This window comes from Phoenix dactylifera, chromosome 3, assembly GCF_009389715.1.
Source record: "Phoenix dactylifera cultivar Barhee BC4 chromosome 3, palm_55x_up_171113_PBpolish2nd_filt_p, whole genome shotgun sequence".
NCBI classification, from domain to species: domain Eukaryota; kingdom Viridiplantae; phylum Streptophyta; class Magnoliopsida; order Arecales; family Arecaceae; genus Phoenix; species Phoenix dactylifera.
Window position 1 is genome coordinate 5,596,748 of NC_052394.1, and position 16,746 is coordinate 5,613,493.

Sequence of the window (16,746 nt, forward strand, 5' to 3'; positions counted from 1 at the left end):
TCCTGTCCTCAAAGATCCTGTTATTTCTATCTAACCAGATGTGATAAACTAAATAGGCACAGGCGATAACCCCATCCAGCTGTACTCAGCAACCGCAAAGCTACTCTCATATGGCGCAAGAGATCCTCCACTGATGCTGTGGACCTAGGGAAGGGAAGATGTCATACATTTACAAGGAAGGTAATCGTGTCGTAGATTAATTGGTAAACCATAGAATGACATAGGTGGGTATTTGAGGGGTATATATCGATTTTTGGAGGATAAATATTTAATAAGGCTACAAGGATATGCATATAAAAACATTTGTCAATAATTTGGCAAATATTGCTGCTATGACTCATGTAACCTATGCTTGTACATTTCGCTTTCACGGTTTCTTCAAACATCAAAAGTCTACACCGACACATTGTCCCAACCACTTAAATAAATGCAGATGCCGGCACTGGTCATATAGCTCGCAAGCTCCAATTCTATCACATACATCAAAGTGTAGCTATTTTATTGCTTTCCTTAGGTTCTTGCACTTTTTCTCCTTGTCCTCCTATTTTCAACAAATAAACAAGCGGATGGTTACAATGGGATCAAAATGCTACCTGCTGTTGGAGATAAAGGAGGAAAATTATAAGTGGGAGAACCTTCTCGTGAGTGTCTCCAACTTTAATTTCTGTTTTTATGAATCGTGTTCGTGGGAAAGGGGTTAATTCCAATGCTCATGCATCACATGAGCAAACATTAATTTTAAGGCACTATGCATGGGTCCATCGATCCAATGGTCTAGTCAACATCAGATCTAGCTACTTTGCCTCTGTGGAGATATTGCTCATTTGCTCATGCATGTTCAGAGAACAAAGAGATATATAAATAGAGAGAGAACAAAGAGATATATATATATATATATATATATCCATTAATATTATATATATATATATATATATATATATATATATATATATATATATATATATATATATATATATATATATATATATATATATATATATATATATATATATATATATATATCCATTAATATTAGCAAGCAAGACAGAGAATAATAATGAGAATTAAGTAGAGTCTGCACAGTATCTTGCATCCAATCCGCAGGTGGCGGTAGAAATGCACGGATCTTGTCCCCTTGACAAATCAAGATAGAGAGATATCATGGATCATTGCCTTGGCTTGGGGCTGATCAGCTACATCATCTCGAACATGAAACATAGCTTCTCATGTGGTGCATCATATATACCATGCATCGGAGGTCTTGGGTGGGAACTAAAAGTGAGCCCAAAGGGAGAAGAAGCCTTGACGCATCAGCTATCACAGCCATGTTCGATGTGAAGGACCATCTTTAGCCGTTCCTTGAACAAGGATTCTTGGGTTTTCTTCTGGTTGCTTGCGTTAGATGATTCAGGTTCAGAGAATGGATGCATACCAATCTATCTGTCTGCATCCAGCCAGTCACCATCCATTGGCAAATAGCATGTGATGTGATTAATGTGATGCTCACTTTTCCAAGCCTCCCTCCATGCGCATTTTTATCATCAAGGACTCATTCATGCCACGCCAATTTTTTAGTTGGGAGATGGTTAATCTACATGCTTAATCTGGGAGATGGTTTTACTCAAAAGAAAATCTTATTAATCTACATGCTATTTTTTTCTTCAAATTATAGCTTTATGAGAAATTTTTTTTCCCTTTTTCAATGAAGAAGCGAATGTTTTATGCTGCTTTGGGGAGGGATTTTTTTCGCATTGCCATTTGCTGAATAGAAAAAGAAGTTGTACGTATTCTCCAACAACTATCAAAAACTATGTAACTACGTACGTTGTTTGCATGAGGATTTTAGGATGCTAAAAGGGTGCATAGTTAATGAAAGAGATCGAAGTGGCTTCTCACCCATGAATTTTCCATGATCGCTCGCTCTTTCGAGCAATACTCCTTCCACTTAGCTCGATCTAAATAACCCTATAGACTCATATTTTGGCACTTTGCTGAAGGTGAACTATGGATTCTATTCTACGTAGATTGGGAGCGGCAAATATCGAGTGGTGGCAATAGTTTTAATTACTTGATGACGAAAATTGAGTTTGGGCAGGCTTTGGGACCAGGGTGGTGGGTGCATTATATAGCATCCGAGATGCATTGTATTAATGCCACCATCCCAGGTGAATGAACTATGGTTTTTGCCAAAATGGAATCCTGTCAGCCAGAAAGTTAAAGAGTATCACGTATGTACCAAAATAAATTGAAGCTAACTAAGGCCCCCAAACCCAATGAAGCCATCAGAATTTGGAAGGACATTAGCATGGTGATCCACGCTTCCATCAAGCTTCCATTGCAGGCTTGAGCACAGAACAATCATATTCTGCTGCAACCAAGACTGGTAATTAATTTGACATCTTCCGTCCACCACCTGCCAATTGACTTCTTCCGTCCCTCTCATCATAACGGTGCTGTAGATGGCCGGCATCGAAAGATGAGTAGCTAGGCATGCATCAAGGGATGGACAATCATCAAATAAGAGGGTTCACAAATGCATGCCGTATAATATACGGTGCACGTCGCTTGTAACAAGTTGTGCATGACAAACAAAACAAATCACGGGGTATAAGGGGTAACGACTGCGACTATCCATTGTTCCGAGATATCTAGAAAATATTGAAGGACGGAGGGACATTTCAGACCAAACATATTTTTTGAGAAGCCAAGGAGGCTGCAGATTGGATAGCTGCTTATGTGGCCAGTCATTTTGGTAGAACGGTTAGTTGCTTTGAGCATTTCAAGATATTTTATTTTTTAATTTTATTGAACGCATACGTACGCGTCAAATATAACCTATACGTTTTAAGAAGAAGAAAAAAAAAATCACGCATGATGGCATCCATGCATGCATAAACCCGACAACGTGGGGGAGCAGGAGCCCAAGATTGGGCGACGGTGGCCAAGGGGAATATCGAGTTAGTTGGGAGGAGCGCGTGCATTAAAAAGGACGGCGCATTGTCAAATGGGGCTGAGCTTCCGGTGGCCAAGTGGGGCTGAGCTGTTCGCCACTGGCTAACTTTACACGGCGAGAACGAATAACGGATTCAGTGAGAGCTCCACCAACCAGCATGGCAGCATTTAATTCTCAGTCTATATATACACCGTACTAACTCAGGCTTCAGCCCCAGAAGTGTTAAGTGCTGGAGTTGTAGCGAGAAGATGGGAAGGCTTATGAAGTGTTTGGGGGGACTGGGGCTATTGGTGATGGCCCTGGTCATGGTCGTGGGGTTGGCCCAAGGGCGTCAGTTAGAGAAAGATTTCCTTCTTGGTGGTGAGGATGGACTTGGAGGTGGTGGTGGCTTCGGAGGAGGCGCCGGCGGTGGGGCTGGTCGAGGGCCTCGAGGCCTTGGTCATGGTGGTGGAGTTGGAGGTGGTGGGGGATTTGGGGGTGGTAAAGGTGGTGGCGGGGGATTGGTGGTGGAGCTGGTGGAGGGTTTGGTGGCGGTGGCGGTGCTGGCGGTGGGTTTGGAGGTGGTAAAGGTGGTGGTGGAGGTTTTGGTGGTGGCGCTGGTGGAGGGGTAGGAGGTGGCGGTGGTGCCGGTGCTGGTGGTGGATTTGGAGGTGGCAAAGGTGGTGGTGGAGGTATTGGCGGCGGTGCTGGTGGCGGCGGTGGTGCTGGCGGTGGCTTTGGAGGTGGAAAAGGTGGTGGAGCTGGTGGAGGGGCTGGCGGTGGAGCTGGTGGAGGGGCTGGCGGTGGAGCTGGTGCTGGTGGTGGAGCTGGTGGAGGGGCTGGCGGTGGAGGTGGTGCTGGTGGTGGATTTGGAGGTGGCAAAGGTGGTGGAGCTGGTGGTGGATCTGGAGGTGGCAAAGGTGGTGGAGCTGGTGGAGGGGCTGGCGGTGGAGGTGGTGCTGGTGGTGGATTTGGAGGTGGCAAAGGTGGTGGAGCTGGTGGAGGGATTGGTGTTGGAGGTGGCAAAGGTGGTGGAGCTGGTGGAGGGATTGGTGGTGGAGCTGGCAGTGGAGGTGGTGCTGGTGGTGGCTTTGGAGGTGGCAAAGGTGGTGGAGCTGGTGGAGGGATTGGTGTTGGAGGTGGCAAAGGTGGTGGAGCTGGTGGAGGGATTGGTGGTGGAGCTGGCAGTGGAGGTGGTGCTGGTGGTGGCTTTGGAGGTGGCAAAGGTGGTGGAGCTGGTGGAGGGGCTGGCAGTGGAGGTGGTGCTGGTGGTGGCTTTGGAGGTGGCAAAGGTGGTGGAGCTGGTGGTGGCTTTGGAGGTGGCAAAGGTGGTGGAGCTGGTGGTGGAGCTGGTGGAGGGGCTGGCAGTGGAGGTGGTGCTGGTGGTGGCTTTGGAGGTGGCAAAGGTGGTGGAGCTGGTGGAGGGATTGGTGGTGGAGCTGGTGGAGGGGCTGGCGGCGGCGGCGGTGCTGGGGGTGGCTTTGGAGGTGGAGCTGGTGGAGGCGCTGGCGGCGGCGGCGGAGCTGGTGGAGGGGTTGGCGGCGGCGGCGGTACTGGTGGTGGCTTTGGAGGAGGCAAGGGTGGTGGGATTGGTGGCGGAGCTGGCGGAGGGGCTGGTGGTGGGGGTGGAGCCGGTGGAGGACTCGGCGGCGGCGGCGGCGAAGGCGGAGGAGTTGGAGGTGGCTCAGGTGGAGGTTTCGGAGGCGAAAGTGGCGCCGGTGGAGGATTCGGAGGTGGTGAAGGAGGAGGCGGCGGTTTCGGTGGTGGAGCTGGAGGCGGCGGTGGTGGAGGATTGGGAGGAGGCGGCGGGGGTGGCTTCTAAGAATATTTACTAGCTTCCTCAAAGTAAAGCCTAGAGAGAACCACGTATGCATACGTAATGTACTTAAGCTACGCGGGGGAATAAATCTCCTAGCCTAATAATTTTAAATTAACGGAGTGATTATTATATTTGCACCTTGGTCGATGATTTGTGTGCCGGTATCTTTGATATATTTCTTGTCTGGGATGTCCAAAATAACGTAATACTATGGCCGTTACCAACATATTTATTTCATAATAATATTGGTTCATATTGTGCATGGTAGGATTCAACCATCTTTCATGCTTATCTACTATATTTAATGAAAGAAGTTTTAAGGCCAGACTGTCCTTTTATTACGTTTTTTTTTTCTCTTTTGAAACGAAGCACTTGCAGCAATGTTAGTATATTTAATTGTGGAAAATGCAGCCATGCATGTGCACTTCAGAATTTCTAGAAGTCTAAAAATTGATCTTGTTGAAATCTTATGAAGATTGTTGATAGATTTTTTTATTCTATTGCCTCTCCATTTTGCATCATTTGGATATACGAGCTTGTAGTCTACTGGTGAACTTAGATCGACCCCAACCCTATTTAGATGGAATTTGGTTCTAACTATATTTGATAGAACCAACATGAGACTCTATAGCAGGCTAGCTGGCACCTTCTAAGGCCAAGCATATTAATAGCCACCTCTTTTTTCTGAATAAATACCTTTTGCTTGATGTCTAGCTTCCATTCATCGATCGCCATCACTAATTAATGTGACTTCATGATCATATTCTCACTAGAACTACTATAATAAATACAAAGAGCAAAACGAAACGCATAAGAAGTAATAAATTCATGCACTATTTCCAGCTATGATTACCATGGTACCAATTTTCTTGTCAAAGAATATGACATTTAAATGAATTACATAGACCTAGTAATGGAGGCATGCAGTCTTGATCAATAATAGTAAGCCGCTGCCAAATTCATGCATTATTTCTAGCTAACATTACCATGGTAATTAACCTTGTTTTTTTTAAAAAAAGAACCATACATCATGTATGAATTACATGGAGCTAGTAATGATGACAAGGGGTCTTCAATAATAGTATGCCGGCAGCCATTCCTTCCCATTGATGAAATCAATGCTTATGAATGGAGCAGCCTCCTCGTCAGTGAGTTGGCGTGCCCATGGGACACGTTGAGCCGTGTCTGCACCTGGTCCATGGCAGTCGTGCTCTCCATGGAGTAGATGGCTGCACAAACCAAAAGAAATTTCTAAGTGGCTTGCACCAACCAAACCTAGTGATTTAAAGCCTTCGTTTGCAATGACTCAGATTTTTATATCAAGGCAATATATAATGTCTGTATGATGGCGAGATATATATATCAGTATATGTTTAGGTCGAGGAGTGCATCGAGGGTTGCAGGCGCTTACTTGGCGGAGCCATCGTAGCTCCAGTGGGTCCAGCCATCAGGAGTAATGGTCTTGGAGAGATAGGTCTTGGAAAAAATGACCCGAGAGTGAGCTCCTTTAGCTCGACCCAAGTAGACATTGCCAATGCCATATATCTTGCCTTTCAAGAACACGAAGCCGCTGTCTTCATCTGCAGACTGTCTGTTTTGAGCTGTGATTGAGCCAAGAATTTTTGTCCTTCGATCCGTGAGAACGAAGATCTCGCAGCTCTGCATTCATGGCCGGAGGAGTGTTACAAACGGGAGGAGACAGGAAGGTAAAGACTAGACCTGAATTGTATTATAAAAAACAGACATCTGATTCCTTAATATGAAAGGATTTGATTAAAGTTCAGCAGAAGTGTTTAATATTATAAATAATCAAATAGTCTTCCATTTACTAAAATTTCAACCTTACTGGCAAGCTAAGTATCTAGCAAGATATTGCATGGTCACATATATTTGCTTATAAATGGAATATATACGTGAAAGTGTATGTAAGCACCAATAGGACCGGCAACATTCAACTCTCAGCAGTTGGATGCAAATTTACTTTGGTCTTTTCAGGGACCTGTCATATTTTAAGATTTGAAAAGTTGTAATCTGTTTTATGTCCTAAGTAATTTATACATAATTCCAGGATGTAACAGGATGGAATTCCATATATTAATCAAGGTGGCAATCAGCTGTAAATTTGCTCAACCTTTCTATTCTTTGACTTTGTGCTGCAAAACCGACGCAGTTTAATGGCAGAAGACTTGGATGATAATGATGATGGTGGTGGTTAGTAGACGTAAACTTTCTCATGTATAATTAAGTCAAATCATAAGATTTTTTTTCCTCAAAAAAAAAAACATGAATCAGAAGATATTTCAAGTTTATTTATGGTCTTAGTTAAGATACAGCGCCACCTTCATGAGATCATAGACTTGCCTGAAAGATTGACTGGCCACGGCCAAAGATGAAATCAATGTTGCCTTGGATGTAGCAGCTTTCGTAGTAATGCCTGCCCTTGTGATCAAAGAGGGTGTTGTGGGCACTATAGAAGGCACAATGATAGAAAGCCACCTTATCTCCAGCCACCATGGCTGCCACCGACTGCTTGAATGGAGCATCAGGAGCACCAACCAGAGCATCATTCTGTCATACGCATCATTTTAACTCTTCGATTAGGTTTTGGAGATAGCTATCGTAACTGTAATCATGGAGGCGAATGTTTAGGTGGACTAGAACTTGAAAAAAAACAGAGATGAACCTTGAAGCTAATGCCGAACACGATGATGTTGTCGGCCCAGACAGAGAAGGATGCGGACTCTGTGTTGTTATTGCAGCTCTCATCCCAAAGGATGGCGGTCCTTCCTTTGCCATTTCCTCTTAGGAATATATATGACTTTCTCTCTGGGATTACAACCTTCTCTCTGCCCATGATCATGCCAACAAACATTGCAGGGATCGATGTAAGAAAAATGAAGAAGTCTTAAGTACATGTGGCGCATAACTGATCCATACACGTCTTTGCTTGAATTCTACCTTCAAGAATAATATCATATATATGGTGTAAAAGTATAAATCAACCTAGATATATCTACATTTTGCTCACACCTAGAACCCAGGCATTTTGTGTCTCATAATTCTAACTCGAACGCCATTTGTTTTAGAAAGACAATGGTTTCTGTCATTCGGACTTGAGTTAGGCAATGACTTGCACGGTATAATATCATAATTCTATGGTTATATATCTACCTGTAGATTCCGGCACGGAGGTGGATGATGATCCACTGGGAATTCCCGTCAGGGACTGCATCAACGGCGGCCTGCACCGATTGGAACTCCTCCTTCGGACCGACAAGGATGGTGCGGTTGGTAGCGATCTTGGAAGTCAGGAGAGGACCTTGGATGATGTCTGTACTTTTTACGGCAATGGCTCCTCCAAGGATGGAAGAGAGGGAGAGGATGAAGACCGCAACGGCGGCCCACGACGAGATGAAGAGATGACACAATGAGGACGCTGCCATGTTTTTCACCCTGCGGGATGACCCTTCCCGGAGGAAGAAGAGGGGTATAAGAAAAGCTCTATCGTTAACGCCGGTTGCTTTGTTCTCTGGCTTCCAGAGGCCGAGAGGGAAACACGGGAGCTGTTTAAAGCCGACTGTTTAAGATCCTGTAATCTGTCAACAAATAGCACTAAGATAGAGCAAAGGTTTTGGTGCAAAGTGAAAACTAGCAACATTTGTGGTGCCATGGTGGGTCTAGCCTCGTCCACTTGTTCATAAGAAAATTGCTCAGGCCTCAGCTAACTAGCAACATTTGTGGTTGTTAGATGTATGCCCTAGAAGCCAATTTTGGCTGACACATTATTAATTCTAGGGACATAATTTTGTACTTGACTATTTATTATTGAATAAATGAAAGGCATCTTTTTCATTCATATTGTTATTGTGTCTATGAATCGTCCAAGGAATTAATAAGATGATGATGCATATTCTCAAGAGTTGAGAATTTGAGCCATGTATCATTAGTGATTAATTTCTAAATGCTCCTGATCGATGGATCATCATGAGGACGGTGATCGATCCGATGAGATCAGTGCACACATTACTTTCCCTGTGGATGGACGAGACTCGAGTCCACGGTGTAGGGACACTGAAGTAATAGTGCAGGTGCTTGTTAGAGAACAAGGGTACTGAGCATGACCAATACAAGAAGTCACTTGGATGTCTATCCACTCGTCAGTGACTTGCTTGATGTTGCAGTAGTGTGACTGGTCCTTTGACCTGCGGTGCTTCGGCTACTCACAGTGAGGTTATTGTAGTTTGACTGCACACATATATGGTCTCTAGCCATATGGGTCCATGCAGTGTAGATTGGCTGCAGTAGGTTCACTGTAGGAGTAGGGTATGCACCTATAAGGAATCTATCGACCTTGATAGATAAGGAGAGATCCTATGTGATTTATAAGACTGAGTTCGTAAGACCTCGGCCGGGGCAGTATGCATAGTTGAGAAAGAGTTTTCCACTCTCGAACTTAAGTCGAATAAATCTTCACATATGACAGACGATGGGGTTTGACGAGTTGTCCATGACCTCCGTCCTGTAGGGATCCACGATAGTAGGACTGTATCACACGATAACTGCACCTAGAGGTTCATTATTCTATTCTACTGGGTTGCCACTACATACTGCTAGGTGTCACTTGTGGATGTTGGGACTCACGGGAATTTACCTGATGATCGGTAAACCCTGACGAGTAGAACTGAAAGTGTTTCAGTCCACTGAAAGGTGTTTCAGTGATATTGAGATGGAGATCTCAATATGTCTCATTACCAGTCAGATTAGAACCTATGAGGTCACACACATTAGAGGTTCTGATTATTAGGATTGTCGAATTGTGATTTAGAATCACAATGTCAATTGTCAATAAGATTAATGTTCGAAATAACCCACTAAGAGTTAGTGAGTTAAATGGAAGAATTAAATAATTATAATTAGATTATAATAAGTCTATTATTGCTGATTAATTGAGTCAAATTATGTTGGGTCTGACCCAAAGAAATTTGACTCAGATCCTAGTCAAAAGTTGGCTAGATCGAGTCCTTAAAAACCCTGCCAAATTCAGCTTTTTTCCTATTATTGGAGCCTCCCTCTTGATGCCTTATTTTGAGGGGTCAAAATAGGTAAGAGGGGGCAGCCAAGAGGGCAAGGAAGAACGTGGCCCCCTCTCCTTCTTTGCTGGGAGCCAGCGCCCCTTGATTCAAGGAATCAAGGGGCCCGCCAATGCAAAAAAAAAAAAAAAGGGGAGGCGCCAAGGAATCCTAGTGGGACTAGGACCCTTGGCGCCTAGGGTTTTGAACCATATAAAAGGGAGCCCCACGTCCCAAATTTCAGAGAATTCTTCTCCCAGGTGTGGGGCAGCAAGGCTAATTTTTGGGGATTTTAAATCAGCAAAGAAAAGGGGAAAAAAGAATAAAAACAGTGAAGGGTTTTCTTCTTTCTTTGAAGGCTGCCCAAGGTGGGATCCTTGTGATTTCTTCTTCCTTCTTCTTCGACATCCAAGAGAGGCTTTTGCAAGGAGCTAGCACCCCGGTAAAGCCCCATCTCTGATCTTCAGCAACCTCGTGTGGATACTTGTAGAGGCCGGACGTTTGTGCGGCTACAAAGGAACCAAACCACGATCATCGGTTGCGGTGTTCTTCTACCCGCACAAAGGTGAAGATGAGATCTTCATTTGAACATTTATATTTCTGATTTGCTGGTAGTTTAACAATTCATAATTAATTATTAGATCTTAGTTTAGTTCCCATCTGAATTCAAAAGGGTTCTGAATCGTTCTAATTCAGAAAATTTTTGAAATCCACTCGATCCTGTTCCGGCGTATGCGATGCACCGGGCTCGGCATGCGGATTCTGCCGCGATCGTCGCGCCGCTGCAGGGCAACCCAACAGTGGTATCAGAGCCAAGGTTTTGGGGATCCAATTAAGATAATAGTTAATTAATTGTGAATTAGTTCTGATTTTTTAATTATTATGCATGCTGAAAAATTCTGCGTGCTGAAATTTCGTGATGCTGAAAATTTTCAGCATGCTGATTTTGTTAGATCGATCATGCGATGTTAGTTTTAAAATTATGATATGATTATGATGTTTAAAATTAAGGAATTGCATGATCTGGATCTCAGATGGTTGCATAATAAAATTAAAATCAGATTAGATAAAATCATGCATGAGATGCATGTGGTGATGATCATAGGATTCAAACCCTTTTGGTATCGAATGTAATGACCTGCGATGTGATTTGCGATGTCATGTAATTTTTCAGATGCTTGCATGCATCTTATTTAATGTTATGAGAGGCCTGCGTGCCTCCTAAAAGGAGATGTAAATTATTTTTATTTAAGATTGAATGCACTAAGACTGAACAAATAAATATGTTGGTAACTGCTGAGGGAGCCTTGAAAGATTCAAGGGGCAATGTTCTTGCTACTGAGCTGACTTCTGGTTCCAAGAGAAAGTCTACTTGGAAGAAAAAGAAGCCTGCGAAGAAGCAGAAGAAAGACAAGAAGCCAAAGAAGGAAGTTCAAAAGAAAAGGGCCAATGACAAAGAAAATTGTTTCCACTGCAATGTCGACGGCCACTGGAAGAGGAACTGTCCTTCATACCTCGAGAGCCTGAAGAACAAGAAAGGTGACACACCTTCAAAAGGTATAGACTTGCTCATAATTGAAACTAATCTAACGGTTTCTTCTACTTCTAGTTGGGTTATAGATTCTGGTTCTAGTGCTCATCTGTGCACTACCATGCAGGGTCTAAAGGAAAGTAGAAGGCTGGCGGAAGGTGCGGTAACCCTTTTGGGTTGGCAACGGGGCAAAAGTTGCTGCTGTGGTTGTAGGCACCTACCCTCTGCGACTACCGTCTGGTTTTAGTTTATTACTTAGAGACTGCTATTATGTACCTGCTGCTAGCAGAAATTTGATTTCTGTTTCATGTCTAGCACAGGAAGGTCATATTTTTACATTTGACAAAGACTGCTGTTCTATTTATTTCAGAAATAAAATAGTCGCACGTGGTTTTATGATTGACAGTCTCTATCATTTGCATATGGATGTATCTGTAAATGTGTCTGAGCAAGAAGTGAGTGCCAAAGGATCCAAAAGATCCAAGGATGAGATAAACCAAAAATATTTGTGGCACCTCAGGCTTGGCCATATTTGAGAGGACAGAATGAACAAAATGGATAAAGATGGGCTTCTCGGCTCATTGACTTCCGAGTCATATCCAGTTTGCGAGTCCTGTCTTCAAGGAAAAATGGCCAGATTGCCCTTTGTAGGACATGGAGAGAGGACCACTGAAATACTTACCCTGATACACACAGATGTGTGTAGCCCATTCGATGTGCAAGCCAGAAAACGTTATTTGTACTTCATTACCTTTACCGATGATTATTCACGGTATGGGTATGTGTATCTTATGAGACACAAATCTGAATCTTTCGAAAAGTTCAAAGAGTTCAGAAATGAAGTAGAAAAACAAACTGGAAAATCCCTTAAGGCTCTTCGATCAGATCGAGGAGGAGAATACCTTAGTGGAGAATTCCGGGACTATCTCAAAGACAATGGCATAGTCTCACAATGGACTCCTCCGGATACACCTCAACTCAACGGGGTGTCAGAGAGGAGAAATCGGACTCTATTGGATATGGTCCGGTCCATGATGAGCTTCACTGATTTACCGATGTTTCTTTGGGGAGATGCCTTACTTACCGCAGTATATCTACTAAATAGAGTTTCCTCTAAATCCGTTCCTACCACACCGTATGAGATATGGCATGGTAAGAAACCAAGTCTTGGTCATCTCAAGATTTGGGGATGTCCGGCCCACGTCAAAAGACTACAGGCGGACAAGCTAGAGGCTAGGACCATAAGTGCTCGTTTTATAGGATATCCTAAAGAGTCATTAGGATACAATTTTTACGTCTCAGAGGATCACAATGTGATTGTGAGCCGTCATGCCATCTTTTTGGAAAACCAGTTTATCCTTGATAGAGGCAGTGGGAGGAAAATTGAGCTTGAAGAGAAAGTCTCTGAAAAGCAACGAGTCATGAATCCTATTGAACCCATTCATACAGAGCCAGTACACGATGTCCCTCGACTACCTCGTAGATCTAGTAGGGTCTCCCATCCTCCCGATAGATACTTAGGTATACTAGAAGAGGATACCGAGGAAATGTTCCTAGTGGGAGATAGGGATCACATACAGGATCCCAAAACCTACAACGAGGCGATATCTGATGTCGATTCTGAGAAATGGTTGGAAGCTATGAAGTCAGAGTTAGACTCCATGCATTCCAACCAAGTCTGGACCTTAGTAGACCCACCAGAAGGTATTGTACCTATTGGATGCAAATGGATCTACAAAAGGAAGATAGGTTCGGATGGAGAGGTAGAGACCTATAAGGCAAGGCTTGTGGCGAAAGGGTATAGTCAGCGCGAAGGCATTGACTATCAGGAGACTTTTTCACCTGTAGCCATGTTAAAATCCATCCGAACATTGCTTGCCATTGCAGCATTTCATGATTATGAAATCTGGCAGATGGATGTGAAAACTGCTTTCCTGAATGGATATCTTGATGAAGATATCTATATGGAACAGCCTTTGGGTTTCACTTCCAGTGATGGAGATCACAAGGTCTGCAAGCTGCAAAGGTCCATCTATGGACTAAAGCAAGCATCTCGGAGTTGGAACACTCGTTTCGATGACGCAATCAAAACGTTTGATTTCATCAAAAACGAAGAGGAACCGTGTGTTTACAAAAAGGTTAGTGGGAGCGCTGTCGTATTTCTCGTACTGTACGTGGACGACATCCTACTGATAGGGAATGATATTCCCATGCTAACCTCGGTCAAGGTCTGGTTGTCAAAAGAATTCTCCATGAAAGACCTTGGGGAAGCATCCTATATTTTGGGAATAAAGGTCTATAGAGATAGATCTAAAAGGATGCTTGGCCTTTCACAGAAGATGTACATTGAGGAGGTGCTGAAGAGGTTCAGCATGGAAAACTCCAAGAGGGGTCTCTTACCCCTTAGGCATGGAATTCATCTCTCTAAAAAGATGTGCCCCAATACATCTGAAGAGATTCAACGCATGAGCAAGATTCCCTATGCATCGGCAATAGGAAGCCTCATGTATGCCATGCTGTGTACACGACCTGATATAGCTCTTGCTGTGAGTGTCACAAGCAGATATCAGTCGAATCCAGGTGAAGAACACTGGACAGCTGTGAAGAATATTCTTAAGTACTTGAGAAGAACTAAAGATTTATTCTTGATTTTTGGAGGATCATCAGAGTTAAAGATAGAAGGGTACACAGATTCAGACTTCATGACTGATGTCGATGACAGGAAGTCAACATCTGGATATGTGTTCTTGTGCAATGGTGGTACGGTAAATTGGAAGAGTTCTAAACAACCGATCATTGCTGATTCTACTATGGAAGCTGAATACATCGCCGCCTCTGAAGCTGCTAAGGAAGGCTTCTGGTTCAAGAAATTCATTGCAGAGTTGGACGTGATGACATCAGATGCCATAACACTCTACTGCGATAATAATGGCGCCATAGCCCTTGCTAAGGAGCCAAGGTCTCATCAGAAGTCTAAGCATATAGAGCGGCGCTTCCATCTCATACGCGACTATGTTGAGAAGAAATATGTAGAGGTGCATAGTGTAGACTCCGCGGACAACGTGGCAGACCCGTTCACTAAGCAGCTAAGTCAACAAAAAACTGAAGCCCACCTTGAGAAGATGGGACTAAGATACATGACTGATTGGCTTTAGTGCAAGTGGGAGATTGTTAGATGTATGCCCTAGAAGCCAATTTTGGCTGACACAAAGTCCGGTATTTGACGAAGATCTTTCTATCAATAGATCAGTTTTCTCATGACTTGCATAATAATATTCCGGCCTGGTAGTTCCTTTTTTCAGAGGAGCTAGGCAGGGAAGAGCCTTTAATTAAGGCTGAAGACATTATTAATTCTAGGGACATAATTTTGTACTTGACTATTTATTATTGAATAAATGAAAGGCATCTTTTTCATTCATATTGTTATTGTGTCTATGAATCGTCCAAGGAATTAATAAGATGATGATGCATATTCTCAAGAGTTGAGAATTTGAGCCATGTATCATTAGTGATTAATTTCTAAATGCTCCTGATCGATGGATCATCACGAGGACAGTGATCGATCCAATGAGATCAGTGCACACATTACTTTCCCTGTGGATGGACGAGACTCGAGTCCACGGTGTAGGGACACTGAAGTAATAGTGCAGGTGCTTGTTAGAGAACAAGGGTACTGAGCATGACCAATACAAGAAGTCACTTGGATGTCTATCCACTCGTCAGTGACTTGCTTGATGTTGCAGTAGTGTGACTGGTCCTTTGACCTGCGGTGCTTCGGCTACTCACAGTGAGGTTATTGTAGTTTGACTGCACACATACATGGTCTCTAGCCATATGGGTCCATGCAGTGTAGATTGGCTGCAGTAGGTTCACTGTAGGAGTAGGGTATGCACCTATAAGGAATCTATCGACCTTGATAGATAAGGAGAGATCCTATGTGATTTATAAGACTGAGTTCGTAAGACCTCGGCCGGGGCAGTATGCATAGTTGAGAAAGAGTTTTCCACTCTCGAACTTAAGTCGAATAAATCTTCACATATGACAGACGATGGGGTTTGACGAGTTGTCCATGACCTCTGTCCTGTAGGGATCCACGATAGTAGGACTGTATCACACGATAACTGCACCTAGAGGTTCATTATTCTATTCTACTGGGTTGCCACTACATACTGCTAGGTGTCACTTGTGGATGTTGGGACTCACGGGAATTTACCTGATGATCGGTAAACCCTGACGAGTAGAACTGAAAGTGTTTCAGTCCACTGAAAGGTGTTTCAGTGATATTGAGATGGAGATCTCAATATGTCTCATTACCAGTCAGATTAGAACCTATGAGGTCACACACATTAGAGGTTCTGATTATTAGGATTGTCGAATTGTGATTTAGAATCACAATGTCAATTGTCAATAAGATTAATGTTCGAAATAACCCACTAAGAGTTAGTGAGTTAAATGGAAGAATTAAATAATTATAATTAGATTATAATTAAGTCTATTATTGCTGATTAATTGAGTCAAATTATGTTGGGTCTGACCCAAAGAAATTTGACTCAAATCCTAGTCAAAAGTTGGCTAGATCGAGTCCTTAAAAACCCTGCCAAATTCAGCCTTTTTCCTATTATTGGAGCCTCCCTCTTGATGCCTTATTTTGAGGGGTCAAAATAGGTAAGAGGGGGCAGCCAAGAGGGCAAGGAAGAACGTGGCCCCCTCTCCTTCTTTGCTGGGAGCCAGCGCCCCTTGATTCAAGGAATCAAGGGGCCCGCCAATGCAAAAAAAAAAAAAAAAGGGGGAGGCGCCAAGGAATCCTAGTGGGACTAGGACCCTTGGCGCCTAGGGTTTTGAACCATATAAAAGGGAGCCCCACGTCCCAAATTTCAGAGAATTCTTCTCCCAGGTGTGGGGCAGCAAGGCTAATTTTTGGGGATTTTAAATCAGCAAAGAAAAGGGGAAAAAAGAATAAAAACAGTGAAGGGTTTTCTTCTTTCTTTGAAGGCTGCCCAAGGTGGGATCCTTGTGATTTCTTCTTCCTTCTTCTTCGACATCCAAGAGAGGCTTTTGCAAGGAGCTAGCACCCCGGTAAAGCCCCATCTCTGATCTTCAGCAACCTCGTGTGGATACTTGTAGAGGCCGGACGTTTGTGCGGCTACAAAGGAACCAAACCACGATCATCGGTTGCGGTGTTCTTCTACCCGCACAAAGGTGAAGATGAGATCTTCATTTGAACATTTATATTTCTGATTTGCTGGTAGTTTAACAATTCATAATTAATTATTAGATCTTAGTTTAGTTCCCATCTGAATTCAAAAGGGTTCTGAATCGTTCTAATTCAGAAAATTTTTGAAATCCACTCGATCCTGTTCCGGCGTATGCGATGCACCGGGCTCGGCATGCGGAT

The 16,746-nt window shown here is 43.5% G+C and overlaps 2 protein-coding genes across 2 annotated transcripts; one reads left to right on the forward strand and one right to left on the reverse strand.

Annotated features, from left to right (window-relative positions):
* The first annotated feature begins 3,201 nt into the window (after positions 1–3,201).
* On the forward strand, positions 3,202–4,898 carry LOC103699762. Its single transcript, XM_039125163.1, has 3 exons — positions 3,202–3,516; positions 3,565–4,260; positions 4,339–4,898. Exons 1-3 carry the CDS (start codon positions 3,202–3,204, stop codon positions 4,765–4,767), a joined length of 1,440 nt encoding a protein of 479 aa, XP_038981091.1. The 3' UTR covers positions 4,768–4,898.
* Positions 4,899–5,569: 671 nt separating this feature from the next.
* Positions 5,570–8,450, reverse strand: LOC120110176 (probable pectinesterase 67). The gene is made up of 5 exons (XM_039124372.1): positions 7,923–8,450; positions 7,435–7,597; positions 7,113–7,319; positions 6,163–6,410; positions 5,570–5,980 (listed from the first exon to the last, which is right to left on the reverse strand). The coding sequence occupies exons 1-5, from the start codon at positions 8,192–8,194 to the stop codon at positions 5,824–5,826; spliced, it is 1,047 nt and encodes a 348-aa protein (XP_038980300.1). The 5' UTR covers positions 8,195–8,450; the 3' UTR covers positions 5,570–5,823.
* Positions 8,451–16,746: the final 8,296 nt, after the last annotated feature.

Bases quoted from the DNA above. Each gene is read 5' to 3' on its own strand.
- LOC120110176 (XM_039124372.1), bottom strand. From the start codon at position 8,194: ATGGCAGCGTCCTCATTGTGTCATCTCTTCATCTCGTCGTGGGCCGCC. The intron at 7,598-7,922 runs GTAGATATATAA...GATCATGGGCAG, and splicing joins CTCCGTGCCGGAATCTACAG to AGAGAAGGTTGTAATCCCAG. The intron at 5,981-6,162 runs GTAAGCGCCTGC...TGGTTTGTGCAG, and splicing joins AGCTACGATGGCTCCGCCAA to CCATCTACTCCATGGAGAGC.
- LOC103699762 (XM_039125163.1), top strand. From the start codon at position 3,202: ATGGGAAGGCTTATGAAGTGTTTGGGGGGACTGGGGCTATTGGTGATG. The intron at 3,517-3,564 runs GTAAAGGTGGTG...GTGGAGGGGTAG, and splicing joins TGGCGGTGGGTTTGGAGGTG to GAGGTGGCGGTGGTGCCGGT. The intron at 4,261-4,338 runs GTGGTGGAGCTG...GAGGTGGCAAAG, and splicing joins TGGCTTTGGAGGTGGCAAAG to GTGGTGGAGCTGGTGGAGGG.